General features: G+C 55.6%; 1 protein-coding gene across 4 annotated transcripts in view; it reads right to left on the bottom strand.

Annotated features, from left to right (window-relative positions):
• The window catches only part of FOXP4 (forkhead box P4), a 49,743-nt gene that overhangs the window by 23,025 nt on the left and 14,506 nt on the right, over positions 1-12,212 (bottom strand). For all 4 annotated transcript variants that reach the window (XM_034990712.1, XM_034990715.1, XM_034990714.1 and 1 more), the window contains exon 2: positions 8,315-8,540. In XM_034990712.1, the coding sequence (XP_034846603.1) occupies positions 8,315-8,524 (210 nt within the window). In that variant the 5' untranslated portion in view covers positions 8,525-8,540. The remainder of the gene's footprint in view (positions 1-8,314; positions 8,541-12,212) is intronic.

The raw sequence follows: 12,212 nt of genomic DNA, 5'->3' as shown, positions 1-12,212 counted from the left end.
CCAGGCCGCAGAGCCCAGAGAAGGTGGCGGCGCTGGCTGCCCCTGACCGGAGTCCTGAGGGGCGAGGTCCTCTGGTGGACCAGTGGGCCAGGCGGCTGAAGTGTGTTCCCGGCACAGCGACCCGCACTGCACAGAGGAGTGAAATGGCCCAGCAAGTCCAGAAGTTTCAAGTTTCAAGACCTTGAAACTATTCCCAGGCTGGCAGCAGGAGAAGCTGGAGGAGCCCACAGGGGCCTACAGGCACTTCATTCCTTCATTCCTTCATTTGTTCACTTACTCACATGTACGGCCGCCCACCATGCACAGGCCCTGTGCTTAGAGGCGACGGGGAGGTGACAGTGGACAACTCAAGGTCATTTTGTGTCATTTGCTTAAAGCTCAGCCCTGACCCAATTTAGAGTGGTACCACCAAAAAATCATGCTGTGGGTGCCCAGGAGTAAGGGTGAAGGGCAGACCCTGGACCTGGGGTCCAAGCTCCCCTCCCTGGATGGCCTGGACATGACCCTGTCCCAGCATACTCCAGAGCTGCTCCATTCCCCACTCCACACCATTGTCCACACATCCAGACCCATGGCTGGGGACAGCACTCTGGGAGCGAGGGGGTCCCTCTGGCCCAGGCTGCCCTCCTCCAGGGTGGGTCACCCAAGGGATCCGGTAGGTCGGAGACTTCCTGAAGCCCCACCTGAGTCCTGTCCACCACTCCAACACACCAGGCCTCATCTACGCCAGCTGCTGGCCCTGGGGCCTGATTACATCACCAGCCTGCCCACTGCTGAGAGACATGGGTGATGGTGGCCCCCACCCCGACAGAGCTAGCCCCATTTTCTCTGATGATGCCGACCAGGTCACAGCCCCCTTGAAAACACAGATGTTGTCAAATGCATCTGTGAGCCCCCTCCCCAGCCAGCAGCAGACAGCAGACTCATTTGTGCAATGCACTTTGGTCTACGCTGAATAGGGGAGGCAGGCCAGGTGGACAGAGTTCAAGAGCTGGTGTTTGTATAGGGCTACATCTTGTTGAAGCTTCACCACCTTGAGTGAGGCAGGGCCCGTGTCACGGTCTCCATCTTCTAGACAAGGAAACTGAGACCCCAGGTCCCATGGGCAGGAAATGGAGTGGACACCTCTGACTGCCCAACCCCTCTGACCCCCTGCGGGGCCTTCAGGAGCTTGTGCATGGTCCCTCGAAGCCTGTGACTCTGCTCTCCCCTGAGCCTGAGTGCTTTCGGCTGTCTAGGGGTGAAGGGCAGGTAAGGGTGGTGCAGGCAGGCAGACAAGACCAAGACAGGAATCTTCAGAAAGCTGAGCTCAATGTCCTTTCCCTGAGGGCCAGAGACACCCAAATACAGCCTGGGGTGGGAAAAGGCATTTAGTATCCCACACCAAGGAGAAGCCATCAAGGAAACCCTAGGAGGAGGGAGGGAATGGGGGTGGGGTTGGGGGTGGGGGCTCGGGGCAGAATGGCAAACTGGGAGTCATCAGGCCTCTTAAATCCCCTTTCTCTACCCCTTGGACTCAAAACCTCATCTCCAGCTCTGTGGTTTGGGGGATAAGGTCCAGTTTTCCTTCAAAGGAGGCAGTACGAGGCCATTCAGTTCATGGACCCCGGTCAGAGATCTGGATCCAAGTCCTGGCTCCACCATATACTGTGTGACCTTGGGTAAGGTACCTCTCTGAGCCTCAGTTTCTTCCTCTGCGAAGTAGAGGAAGCCCTTGGTTCCTAGGGCTGTTGTGAAGAGTATAGGAGGCTCGTGGAGTACTTAGCACAGTGCCTGGCACTCAGTAGGTCTGGAATGGACACCAACTTTTGTCTTTACTATTAATCTGCCACCTTCCCTGGCAGCTCCCAGTTTTGTCCAGTGCCACCTGGCAGGACACGCTCATCAAACCCTCCCCTCCCCCTCCCCTCCCCCTCCAGCCCAAGAACTGTTTTGCTAATGAAGGCGAACTCTCCTCTCCCCGTCGTCCATTCAGAAGTCATTAGCAGGATCTCCACAATTAGGAACAAATGGCTTATAACGGATGGCATCCAGGGAGGGCGGGATGGAGGGGAATGAAGCCAGAGCTTGGAGGGCAACAGGGGCTGCTATGAAAAGAAAAACAAGTCTTGGAGCAGGAGGGTCTCTCGTCGTTGGCAGGATGAGACCACACCCTCATTTCTGTCTCTGAGAATTCAGGGGGGAGGGACCGGCATCCTCTTGATGGAGGCCAGGTGCAGGGCTGTTTACTGGTCCTTTCTGCAGGCTGAGGATTGCAAGGGCGGGGATGTGGTGCTCAGAGACTTGAGCTTGAAAGGGCTGAACTCTGAGAAGGAGCGGCAGAATCCCAAAGACCTGGTGAGCTGGAAGTGTTGGAGGGCATCTAGTCTTGTGTTTTCTAAATTGCTGGTCATGATCTAATGGTGGGTAATAATAGCAATTTAGTGGGTCAAAAAAATAGGAACACACACAAAAGAAAGCATCAGAGTTATTAGGTAAGCATAAGCACTGTTTCATGAAACCGTGTGTTAGGGCTCCAAGTAAAATGTGTCTCTTCGGGTGGATCTTAAGCTAAATGGTTTGTGAAATGTAGCTTTAGTTCACTTCATAGATGTGGAAATGATACAGAGAGGGACAGTGACCCGCCCAAAGTCACACAGTAGCAGAGGCAGAAGCTGAATCCCCTGGGCCTGACATGGGCTCTGTGCAGGGAAGAGGAGCCATGAGCGGCCGGGCAAGATGGAAGACCTTCTGGCAAATTCTGGTTTAATGTGGACTGTGGGGAGGGGCAGCCAAAATGAAATCCAAACTTCTTTTGTCTGCATCTAGCTAATTTTGGCAACTGAGATAGAAATTGTCTTGATAATTTCAACTGGGCCTGGCTAGATTTAGGGGAAGGGGCACAGGAGGGCAATTGGGGAGGTGGTGGTTAGCCTATCCCAAAGCTGAAAAGAGCCCCAGGAAAGCCCATCACCTGTCCCCGCCCCCCCCTTACCCACAGCCATAGTGTGACTCTCTATTCATTTATCAATAATGCAGCGAGGATTTGTGAAGCCCCACAGGGCACTTGCACCATCCTAGCCTCTGGGGACGCCGAGTGTTTGCTTTAACAGGGATCAAGCTCTAACGGGATGAACGAGACCCGAAAACAAAGACAAGCAGGCTAAGAAGAGATGGTGGTTAGCGTTACACCAAGCGTTACCCGGAGGACGGCTGGCTGCCTACTTAAGTTGTGGGGCCAGGGAAGGCCTCTCTGAGGAGACATTTAGGGTGAGGAAGGAACTCTTTCAGGGGACAGTATTCACGGTGGACAAAAGAGCTGGTGCAAGGGCCCTGAGGTGGGACTAAGCTTGGAGCATTATGAACCACCAAGGCCAGAGTGGCTAAGCTGAGTAGCCTGGGAGGAAGTCCCAGAGGCGAGCAGGAGCCAGATCACACAGGGACAAGGGTTTTCATTCTAGATTTCATTCTCTGCTTAAGAAAGAATTGCTGGAGGATTTTAAGCAGGCAGTGATATAATTAATCTCTGAGGGTAGATGCCTAACCCACAGCTAGTAAACAGCAGGTGCCTAATAAGGACTTGTTGATTTGAATTAAACAGGAAACACTTCTCCGTCCACTGCTTGAAATGCAACTCCTCTGAGGCCTGAGAGTGGAGGGAAGGGGCCCAGGGAGAAGGATCAGAGGTCAGTGGCCCCAACCACTAAAGGTACTGACCTGGGGAGATCCAAGTTCTCGACTAGCTAGGCTGTCCTCCAGCAGAGACATAAAAAATGAAATGACACAGAAAAGGGGGGCAAGGAGGATGGGGGAGAGGAGACCATAGAACCCCCAAAGTGATTCTACACCTTTTTCCCTTGCAAAAAAAAAAAAAAAAAAAAAAAAGCTTTTTGGAAAGGCTGTAAATTTTTTTTACACCAACCTCGTAAAAATGACATCGCCGCATTCTCAAATTAGAACCATTAAAATGAAAACCAGCAACGCACTGATACAGGCAGGCCCACGTGGGTGGGAGACTCAGAGCCTGGGTGCACAGCTGGGTTTCAGGCCCCCTTCCCCTCCAGGTCCCCAGCACCTCCTGGGGAGGGCCTCACCCTACTGAAAGAAAAGGGAGGAGTCCAGAAGGTGTGAGACCAGAGAGGAAGAGTAGAGTCTGGGGGCATGAGTCCCAAGGAGAAACGAGCCCCTGACCTGAGGACCAAAGACCACTGTTGACAGTGTGTGTGAGGTGGGGGTGTGTGTGCTAATTCACTCCAGAAGCCTCCCCTTCCCACCCCATCCCCCTAAGTAGCTTGGGCAGAGGAGGGCCAGACACGGGAGGAAAACAAAAATGTCTTCCATTCTTCTTTTCCTCCATGCCCTGACATCCCCCCCATCTCTTAGAGGGGGTGAGTTAAAAGCCCATTAATGTGCAGAGCCCCCCAACCCCTTTGAATGTCCTCACAGGATGTGAACAGGATGGGATTTGGCCCCGGTTGTCACAGCAACTGCGGTGGGAGTGCCCAGACGCTAGGCAACCCTCCTGTGACCCTCCCTGACCTGTCACCCCCGAAACCTGAGGACAATGGAAGTGCAGGCTCTGGAGGCCCAGGATGCCTTTCAGTGTGGCCGCCAGCAGCCCTGCTAGCCCCCATCCGGCCTGGCCCAGCCCTCTGGCCCCAAGACTGGCTCTCCTGGGCCAGAGCAGCCAAGTCCTGTCCCCCAGGCCTCTCTAGGCCCGCCACCTCCCACACTCGTCCCGGCCCTCACTGCTCCCCATCAGAGCCCAAAGGGTTTCTGCGCAGTCCCTAGGGAACCCCCCCCCCGGGGGGGGTACATTTCATCCAGGTGAAATCAGATTAGGATAAAATGCGAGGCCAACCTTCAAAGAAAAAACCCATCAGAGGGAAAACAGGGGAGGAAGGAGCAATGAGGAAGGAGACTTTGCTCAGTGAAGGAAGGGGATGGGTGGGTGGGTAGCCGGCATGTCTGCTGGGTCCAGGGTATTCTTTAATAGCAGCTGGGGATCATCAACCCCAGCTGGCCTACGGGGAGCCCGGTGTAAATAAGGTTCAGTGCATGTTTGCTGAATGAATGCGCGCTCCAAGGCCTACTGCACCGTGAGCCTTCTTTTCCTGTAAAGGGGTGAGAGACTGGAGACCCGGCGAAAGCCCGAAGGACAGCGTGGAGGCAGTGGGGCTCAGCAATCAGGGGCTTGAGAGGAGGGAGCCAGAAGCAGGGGGTCTTGGCTGCTGAGGGGGCAGCCAGCTGGGGACCCTCTCTCTAGTCAGACGGGGCCTGGCTGCCAAGCCATGTCACCCCCCACCCCCACCCCCAGCCTCTGTTTGAACAAGCTCCCGGCCTGCTGTTGCATGGAAACGGGTGCTTGCTCTTGTTCCAAAGTGATGCAGCCTCCCTCTTCGGCACTGTTTGTTTCAGCCTCAAGTCCTGTCACTGGTCTGACTTCTGACTTGCCCTGTTTATCTCCCTCCTCTCTGTCAACTCATTACTCCCAAAGGCCAAGCCTGCATTTCCAGGGCTTGTTTACCCAGAGTGGAGGGACAGAGACCAGCAGACGGACGGAAAGAGGGAGAGGGGCTTGGAGGCCCAAGGAGGCCCAAGGAGGAGGAATGGGAGCAGTGCACAGCCTGCACACCTGCCCCCAACCTCCCTCCTCTAGAGTGGCGACGTAGGGCCTGCGGGCAGTGTTGCTTTCCACTGCTTTCGTTTGTCTAAGGGCTTTTAGGGCTGGGAATGGAGTGCTCTCCCACACTCACCAGTGAGCGTTTATTTAGCACCTACTACGTTCCAGGCCTCACTCCCTCCATTTCCCACAGGGAACTGTGTGACAAGGGAGGGTAGTGGCCAAAACAAGGCTGTGCTGAGCTCCAGTCCAGGAACCGGGAGACCTGAGGTCACCAAGCCCAGTCAGTGACCCCTCATCTGCAGAATGGGAATAATAACACCCACTTCCCAGGGCTGGCCAGGTGATTAAGTGACCCGTGTATGAGAAAGACCCAAAGCACCAAACTGAGACAAGGTTATTTGTTTGTTTGTCCTCGAAGGACTTTCTGATTGGGGCTGAGGGGAGGAAGGAGGAACCCACCGGGCCAGGCTTTCTTTTCTACAGTTAACCTACCCCGCAAATAGTAAGGAACATTTGTCGTTGAGGGTACTGGAAAATGTTACCCCTGAAGTTTTCCCCCAAAGCCTGGCTCATAGACTGGGGCTGGAAGGACGGGCCACAGACTTTCCTGTTAATTGAAAAACTTATCATTTTAATTTTGCGGGGTTCTTTCATAGTTTGGAGCCAACAGGACCTTTTTTAAATCTCAAATATTTTCCTTGGCTCCAGGCACCAGGCCTAGAGTGAGACCAAATGGGTAAAACAGCCCTCCGCCTGCCTCCAAATCTCCACCCCAGTTTATTTGTGAAACAGATATAGGATTTTCCAGGCCTTTGGGATATTCCCCAAAACAAACAGGAATAACTAGAATGTGGAATATAGACGGCAAAACATGGCTTGTGTGCAATGCAGAGCGAAGAAACCCGATCAGTACAGAAAGTTCTGTCTCTCCCCACCCCACACATCTCCCAGTTATACAGATATCTATGTTCACTCTGCAGTTGAATTGTTTAAAAGACACTTTCCAGTGTCAGTAGTTCTCCCCACCCCGTCCCATCCCCCACCACATTCACAATCTTTCCTAGCCCGGTGTGCACAGAGGTGGGGGAAGGGAAGAGGTGGTTATAAAAAATGGGTGGCCTTGGAGACTTCTGGTGGGGTGTGTCTTGTTATTATTTTCATAAAGGGTAGAATTTGGCCCTTTGACCTTCTGTCCCCGGTAGATGTCACAAACTCTGTGGGTCTCCTCCCCAGAGATCCTGCCTTTTGGGAAGGCTTGGGAGATGCCAGCAAACTCCCAAGGGCTATCTCCCCAGGGAAAGGTGACAGGTCTCCACAGTCCGTAAGAGGAAGTGATTTCTAAAGTCCTCGATTCTGTCAGCATCCACATGGGCCATTCGGTGTGTGAAGAGACTTCACGCTCAAATTGCACCTGATCCTAAAAAGCCCATACTTTAGGAATCGGGGAGACCAAGGCTCAGGGAGGCTCCAGGACTTGGCCAAGGTTGCACTGCTGGTTAAGGGGCTGGCTGAGACTTAACCTGGGTTGGTTCAGTTTCTGTGTTGGTGGTGGCTGACCAACTCCGGGCAGGGCGCTGGGCTTCGGACGGTGCTGCTCGGAGTCTGACCTCCTGCTCTGCAGGGTGTGGTGGGAAAGGGCCCTATAAGGGGCTATGGATCAGGGGAGGAGCCCCAGGGTGAGCCTGGGAGAGAACATGAGGGCAAGATGGGTATACACATCTGTGCACATTTGAGGCAGGGGTGGGGGCGTGCGTGGGGATGCATGCAGGACCTGACTGTTCCGCATTCTCAATACAGCCCCCAAGGGGTAGTGCCACCAGCGAGCGTGGGGAGCAGTCAAATAAGAGGAGGAGAATCCCAAGGCCAGGGCTGGCTGGGCCGGTTCTCCTGAACTTGTCAAGCATGTGATTCTCCCTTTTTCCAGGGGTGGGGCCGTGGGGCCAGAACCTGGGGCCCCTGCTCTGTCATCACCCAACCAGGCTCCCCACCCCGGGGCCTCTCAAACTTCAGCGGCTGGTCTTGAACTCCTGAACTCTGCAGCTTAGGGTGGAATGATGGAGGGGAGAAAAGAGGAGGAGGAGGCAGACAGGGATTCCCAGTCTGACCCCTAAAAATGGAGGCCTGTCATCACCTCCTGCTCTTGGCCTTTTCCTAGCTGCTTTGGACTCTGGTGCCTAGAAGTTTAATTTCTTCACAGCTTGGATTAGGGGCCCAGGCAGAGATGGCGGCAGGGAATATTTTACAATACAAATAAAGTGAAGATACCCCTGTATACACAGCCCCTTCCTCCAAAGAACATGCACCCTAGAGAGTGGTCTCCCTGTCGCAACCCTGTTAATTTAGCCAGTGTGCAGGAGGAGAGCCCAGGCCACCACCCACCTCAGACACACACTCTCAAGCCTACTGCCCGGGGTGTCTCCTTTTGTGGGCATTTCTGAGGCTGTTCCAAGCTCCCCGACCTCTGGGCCTCCTGGGTCCCACTTGTCTCTCCTGGGAGCACGGCTCCCCGCCCCCCTTAGGTGGCCACTGGAATGGGAGGGCGCAGAGGGCGTCCCTGGAGGCTGGACCTTTTCAAGAGGGTTAAAAGTGAGGCTGCTTGGCAGGAAGCCAGTGACCCGCCTTGCCAGGAAGAGAGTGGGACGAGGCCCGGCCGCCCCTCTCCTCCTCCTCTCCTCCTCCGGGATGCTGGGGAGGGGCGCCTGCTCCTACCTGTTGCTGCTGGAAGTGCAGCAGCTCCGCGGGGCTCATCTCGCCGTTGCTGTCTGCTCCGGCCGCCGAGTCCCTGCCCGTGCCGCCGCCACCAGCGCCCGCTGCCCCGGCCCCGCCGCCGCCGCCATCCGCCTGCCCAGAAATGCTGCCCACGCCGTTCTGACCAGAGGGAGCCGACCTGATTGTCTCCGAGGCGGATTCCACCATCATGTCGCTCTAGCGGGACCTGGAGGGGGGAGGAGAGACATGGGGGAGGGGCTGAGGCTCAAGTCTGGACGCAGCCTCCCCGGGGCAGCCACCGAAGCCCCCGCCCCACCAACAAAAAGCCCCTCAACCCCCAAACAACACACCACCACCGCTTAACACCCCCATGCTCCCCCCAATCCCGTCTTAGGGTATCTCTTCCTCCTCAACTTCCTGGAAGCGGCTCCTGGGACCCCTCTTGGGCTGTGGGCCCCCTCCCAATGTCATCCTCTCCCTAGGCTCGGGGGAAGGGGCAGGTCCTCCCCCACATTTCCTGGACTTCCAGGGGACCTTGGCAGGGAAGGGGAGGAGGTGATAGCTTCACCCCTGCCCCTGGGGAGGGTGGGGCGGGAAACCCGTGTTGGCCTCTCCCTCCAGGCTAGGGCCCTGGGGAAGCTAGGGTCCGGCTAGGCTATCAACCTGCTAGGATATCGAAGCGCAGAGGAGCTATTCACTGGGACCAACCATATTGCTGAGCCCCACCCCCACCAGTAATGACCTGTGTGTGTGTTCCCCATAGATAGAGACTTCCCCCAGGGCAGGGCCTCCTTATAGGGTCTCCTTCCCCAGGACCCAGAAAGGCTCTAATCCACATTTGTTCCACAAATGCGGTTGCCCTTTGCTCAGCACCTACTGGGAGCCCCTCAGCTGGGTCTGGAGCTGCCGGTGAAGGCAGCCAATGGTCCCACTTCTCTGCCCTGCCATTCTAAAGCCCTCAGCCCAGCACCTGGCCAAAAGCAGACACTCCATAATATTTACTGTTTCTATAAGTACCATGATGCCTTCTCATAAGGATGGTGCGAGGTAGTCATTATCATCCTGATTTTACAGATGGAAAAACTGAGGGTCCAGAGAGTTCAGGGCAAAGAGTCAAGGCCTGAATCCTGTGCCCTCCCTCCCTCCCCCAGCTGCTTCTCCAGTGGTGGAAACACTTCCAGAAAGAGAGGGTATGTTTGGAACGGTCAAAGGTAGCCAGGAGAAGGCCTGAGCTTCCTTCTACCACTCAAGGAGGTTCCAACATCTGCTATGCAGGGGTGCAGTTGTGGGGTGTGTGTATACAGGGCTGCTCTCTAAGTCTGGAGTGTCCCCAGTCCCCAGCTATCCCCAAAGCCAGAGCCCCTTGAGAGGAACACGGACTGCAGTCAAAAGGGACCTGGTTGGTACCCACCACTGATCTTTGACATGTGTCTTAAACTCCCTAAACCTCAGGGCGCCTGGCTGGTTCAGTCAGAAGAGCATGTGACCTTTGATCTCTGGGTAGTGAGTATGAGCCTCATGTTGGGTACAGAGATTACTTAAATAAATTAACTTAAAAAAAAAACAACCACCTTCCCTAAACTTTAGTTTCCTTGTCTGTAGAAGCAATTAATCTTAGCCTCTTGGAGTCCTGTGAGGAGTAAATAAAACAGCACACGTAAAACCACCTTGCATCACGTAAGCTCCAATCCACCCCTTCTCCACCTGCCCTATTCGTAAGGGTGAAGACTCTGAGGCTCCGAGAGGCCCAAGACTTGGCCCAGATCACACAGAGATCGAGGGACCTACGGAAGCCAGCCAGTGTTCGTTCGTTCTTCCCTTCTTGATCCCCTTTTGGCCTAGGCAGACCCAGGACTGCAGGGTCTCCCAATAGGCAGTTGATGAGCAGATCAGAGAGGTGCTGGGAGAGACTGGATTATTTCCCTAGTTCCTTCCCCAAGGTGGCCGCTCCCAAGAGCATCTCCCTCTTGCCCGGAAATTCTCTCCCTTCACTCTGGAAGAACTCTCTTCCCTCCCTTGGCTGTGCCACTTGCTGTTTTTGTCCCTGCTGGAAGCAGAGTTGGGAGGAGTGTGAGGGCCTGGGGGCTTGTAAAGGGGACAGAGAGGTGTTAAGGGTCCATGGGCAGCCCACCGGTCACGTGTGCTCCTGTGCCCCTCTCCCTCTGTGACCCCAGGTGTCTTTGTCCTAATGGCTTGATCTGTGTGGCCCCCTGGGCAACCCTATGCTGCTAGGGTGTCCCGTGTTTGTGCGTTTCTGTGTGTTTCCAAGGGCTTGTCCCCCAGCTGCCGCTCCCACTCCTGAGTTCTGAGAGGAGGTGGGCCAGGGCGAGGTTGGGGGCGATGGTTCGGAAGAGATTGAGCACTTGGGCCCAGGCCTTAATGGCCGTGTCAGCCCGAGGGCCAGTGGCTGCCAAATGATGGATGGGGTGGGCGCCATCCTCCACCCGTCAGAGCACAGGGCCCCAACCCCCTCCTCTGAGCCACCCAACCCGATCCCCGCCAGCAGCCTACAGAGCACCTTCCCCCACTCAGGCTGGGGCCCCAGCTACACATAAGGGGGATGGGGAGACAGCAGGGGCCCACTCCGCTCCCTCTCCCCCAACCCTGGCCCTGCTGGGGGTGGAGAGCAGCTGCCTGTCTTGATTCCAAGTCTAGCTTCTCTGAGATCTGAGAACTCCTGGGCCCCAGGGGGACAAAGACCAGAGCCTCAGGGGTATGTGTGTGTGCACCGGAGAAAGGAAAGAGAACCCAGCAGTTACTTCCCTGAGGTAAGGGACGGTGCCCCCCTTCCAACACTCACACACACACCATAAAGTTGTAGATCAGACAGCAAGTTTGGAAAAAGGGAGAAGAAAGGAAGGAGGCTGCAAACAGAGGTGTCCCTTTCTTTTCTGTCTTTTTATGGGGGGGGGTACAGAGAGACACCCAGTGAACAACATAATTGCTGCAATGTGGTGTGTAATAATAGCTATTCAAGGGCCGATCATTCATATTAAACAGGGTGAAGCAAGCCTCTCATTTGCATGCTTGAGATTATATGCATTTGAAAAGTCATTTCCGCAGGGTGTATGAATGGCATTAATTCCCATGTGGCATGCTCTGCCCTCTCCTGGGGCTTTCACCTCCTTCCTCGCTCCCACCCGCCCCCCAACACGCATCCAAACCTGCACGTGGTCCCAGGCATCTCCACACCCTCACCTTCTCTGCCCTGGGACACCTGCCCTCTGAGGATGAGCATACCAGCAGCCTCACGCCTCCTGCCCATCTCTCCCCTGGGTGTTGCGATAGAAACTGGGGTGTTCTCTGCCCTGTGGGTGCTCAGGCTCTGGGGGCCAGGGCAGCTGGGCCCCGGGGTGGAGTGCTGGAGGCAGGCCTTGCTAGCAGTGCCCTGAGAACCTGGACCCTGGCTAGGAGAAGGCAGAAGCCTGAGCTCAGCCACAACCAGCTGTGAATCCTCTGCCTTCCTCCTTGGGGCCTCAGTTTCCCCATTTCTACATGGAGAGGTGGTCCTGGGGGTCTTTTCTGAGTTGGAAAGCTCCAGGAGTAAAACTCCCTAGTCCCAGCATGTGCACATGAAGCCACAGCATTCTAGTGGCCGGTGGGAGCCACCAAGGGCCCATCTGAGTCACGGCTGTGGTCCCTTGCCCAAAGGGCTCCACCTAATGTGGACCTGAGCTGCCTCCTCTGGGACTGGGGTGGGGGGGCACCCTCCAAGAGACCCCTCCTCCCTTCACTCCTGCCCCCCCCCCACTCCTGCAGAAGAGGAGAGCTCGGGGAAGGAGACCATCTGGTTTCAAGCGCCAGCTGTGTGACCTTGGGCAAGTCACTGCCCCTTGCCCAAGTCACCTGGTTGGTCTTCCTTCATACAGCACATCAGGAGGGGGCAATTAGGTCTTTC

The sequence above is a fragment of the Mirounga leonina genome, unplaced genomic scaffold (genome assembly GCF_011800145.1).
Source record: "Mirounga leonina isolate KUSES-001 unplaced genomic scaffold, KU_Mleo_1.0 Mir_53, whole genome shotgun sequence".
NCBI lineage: Eukaryota > Metazoa > Chordata > Mammalia > Carnivora > Phocidae > Mirounga > Mirounga leonina.
Note: the sequence above shows the minus strand (reverse complement) of the source record. Positions and strands in the feature narration are given on the sequence as shown.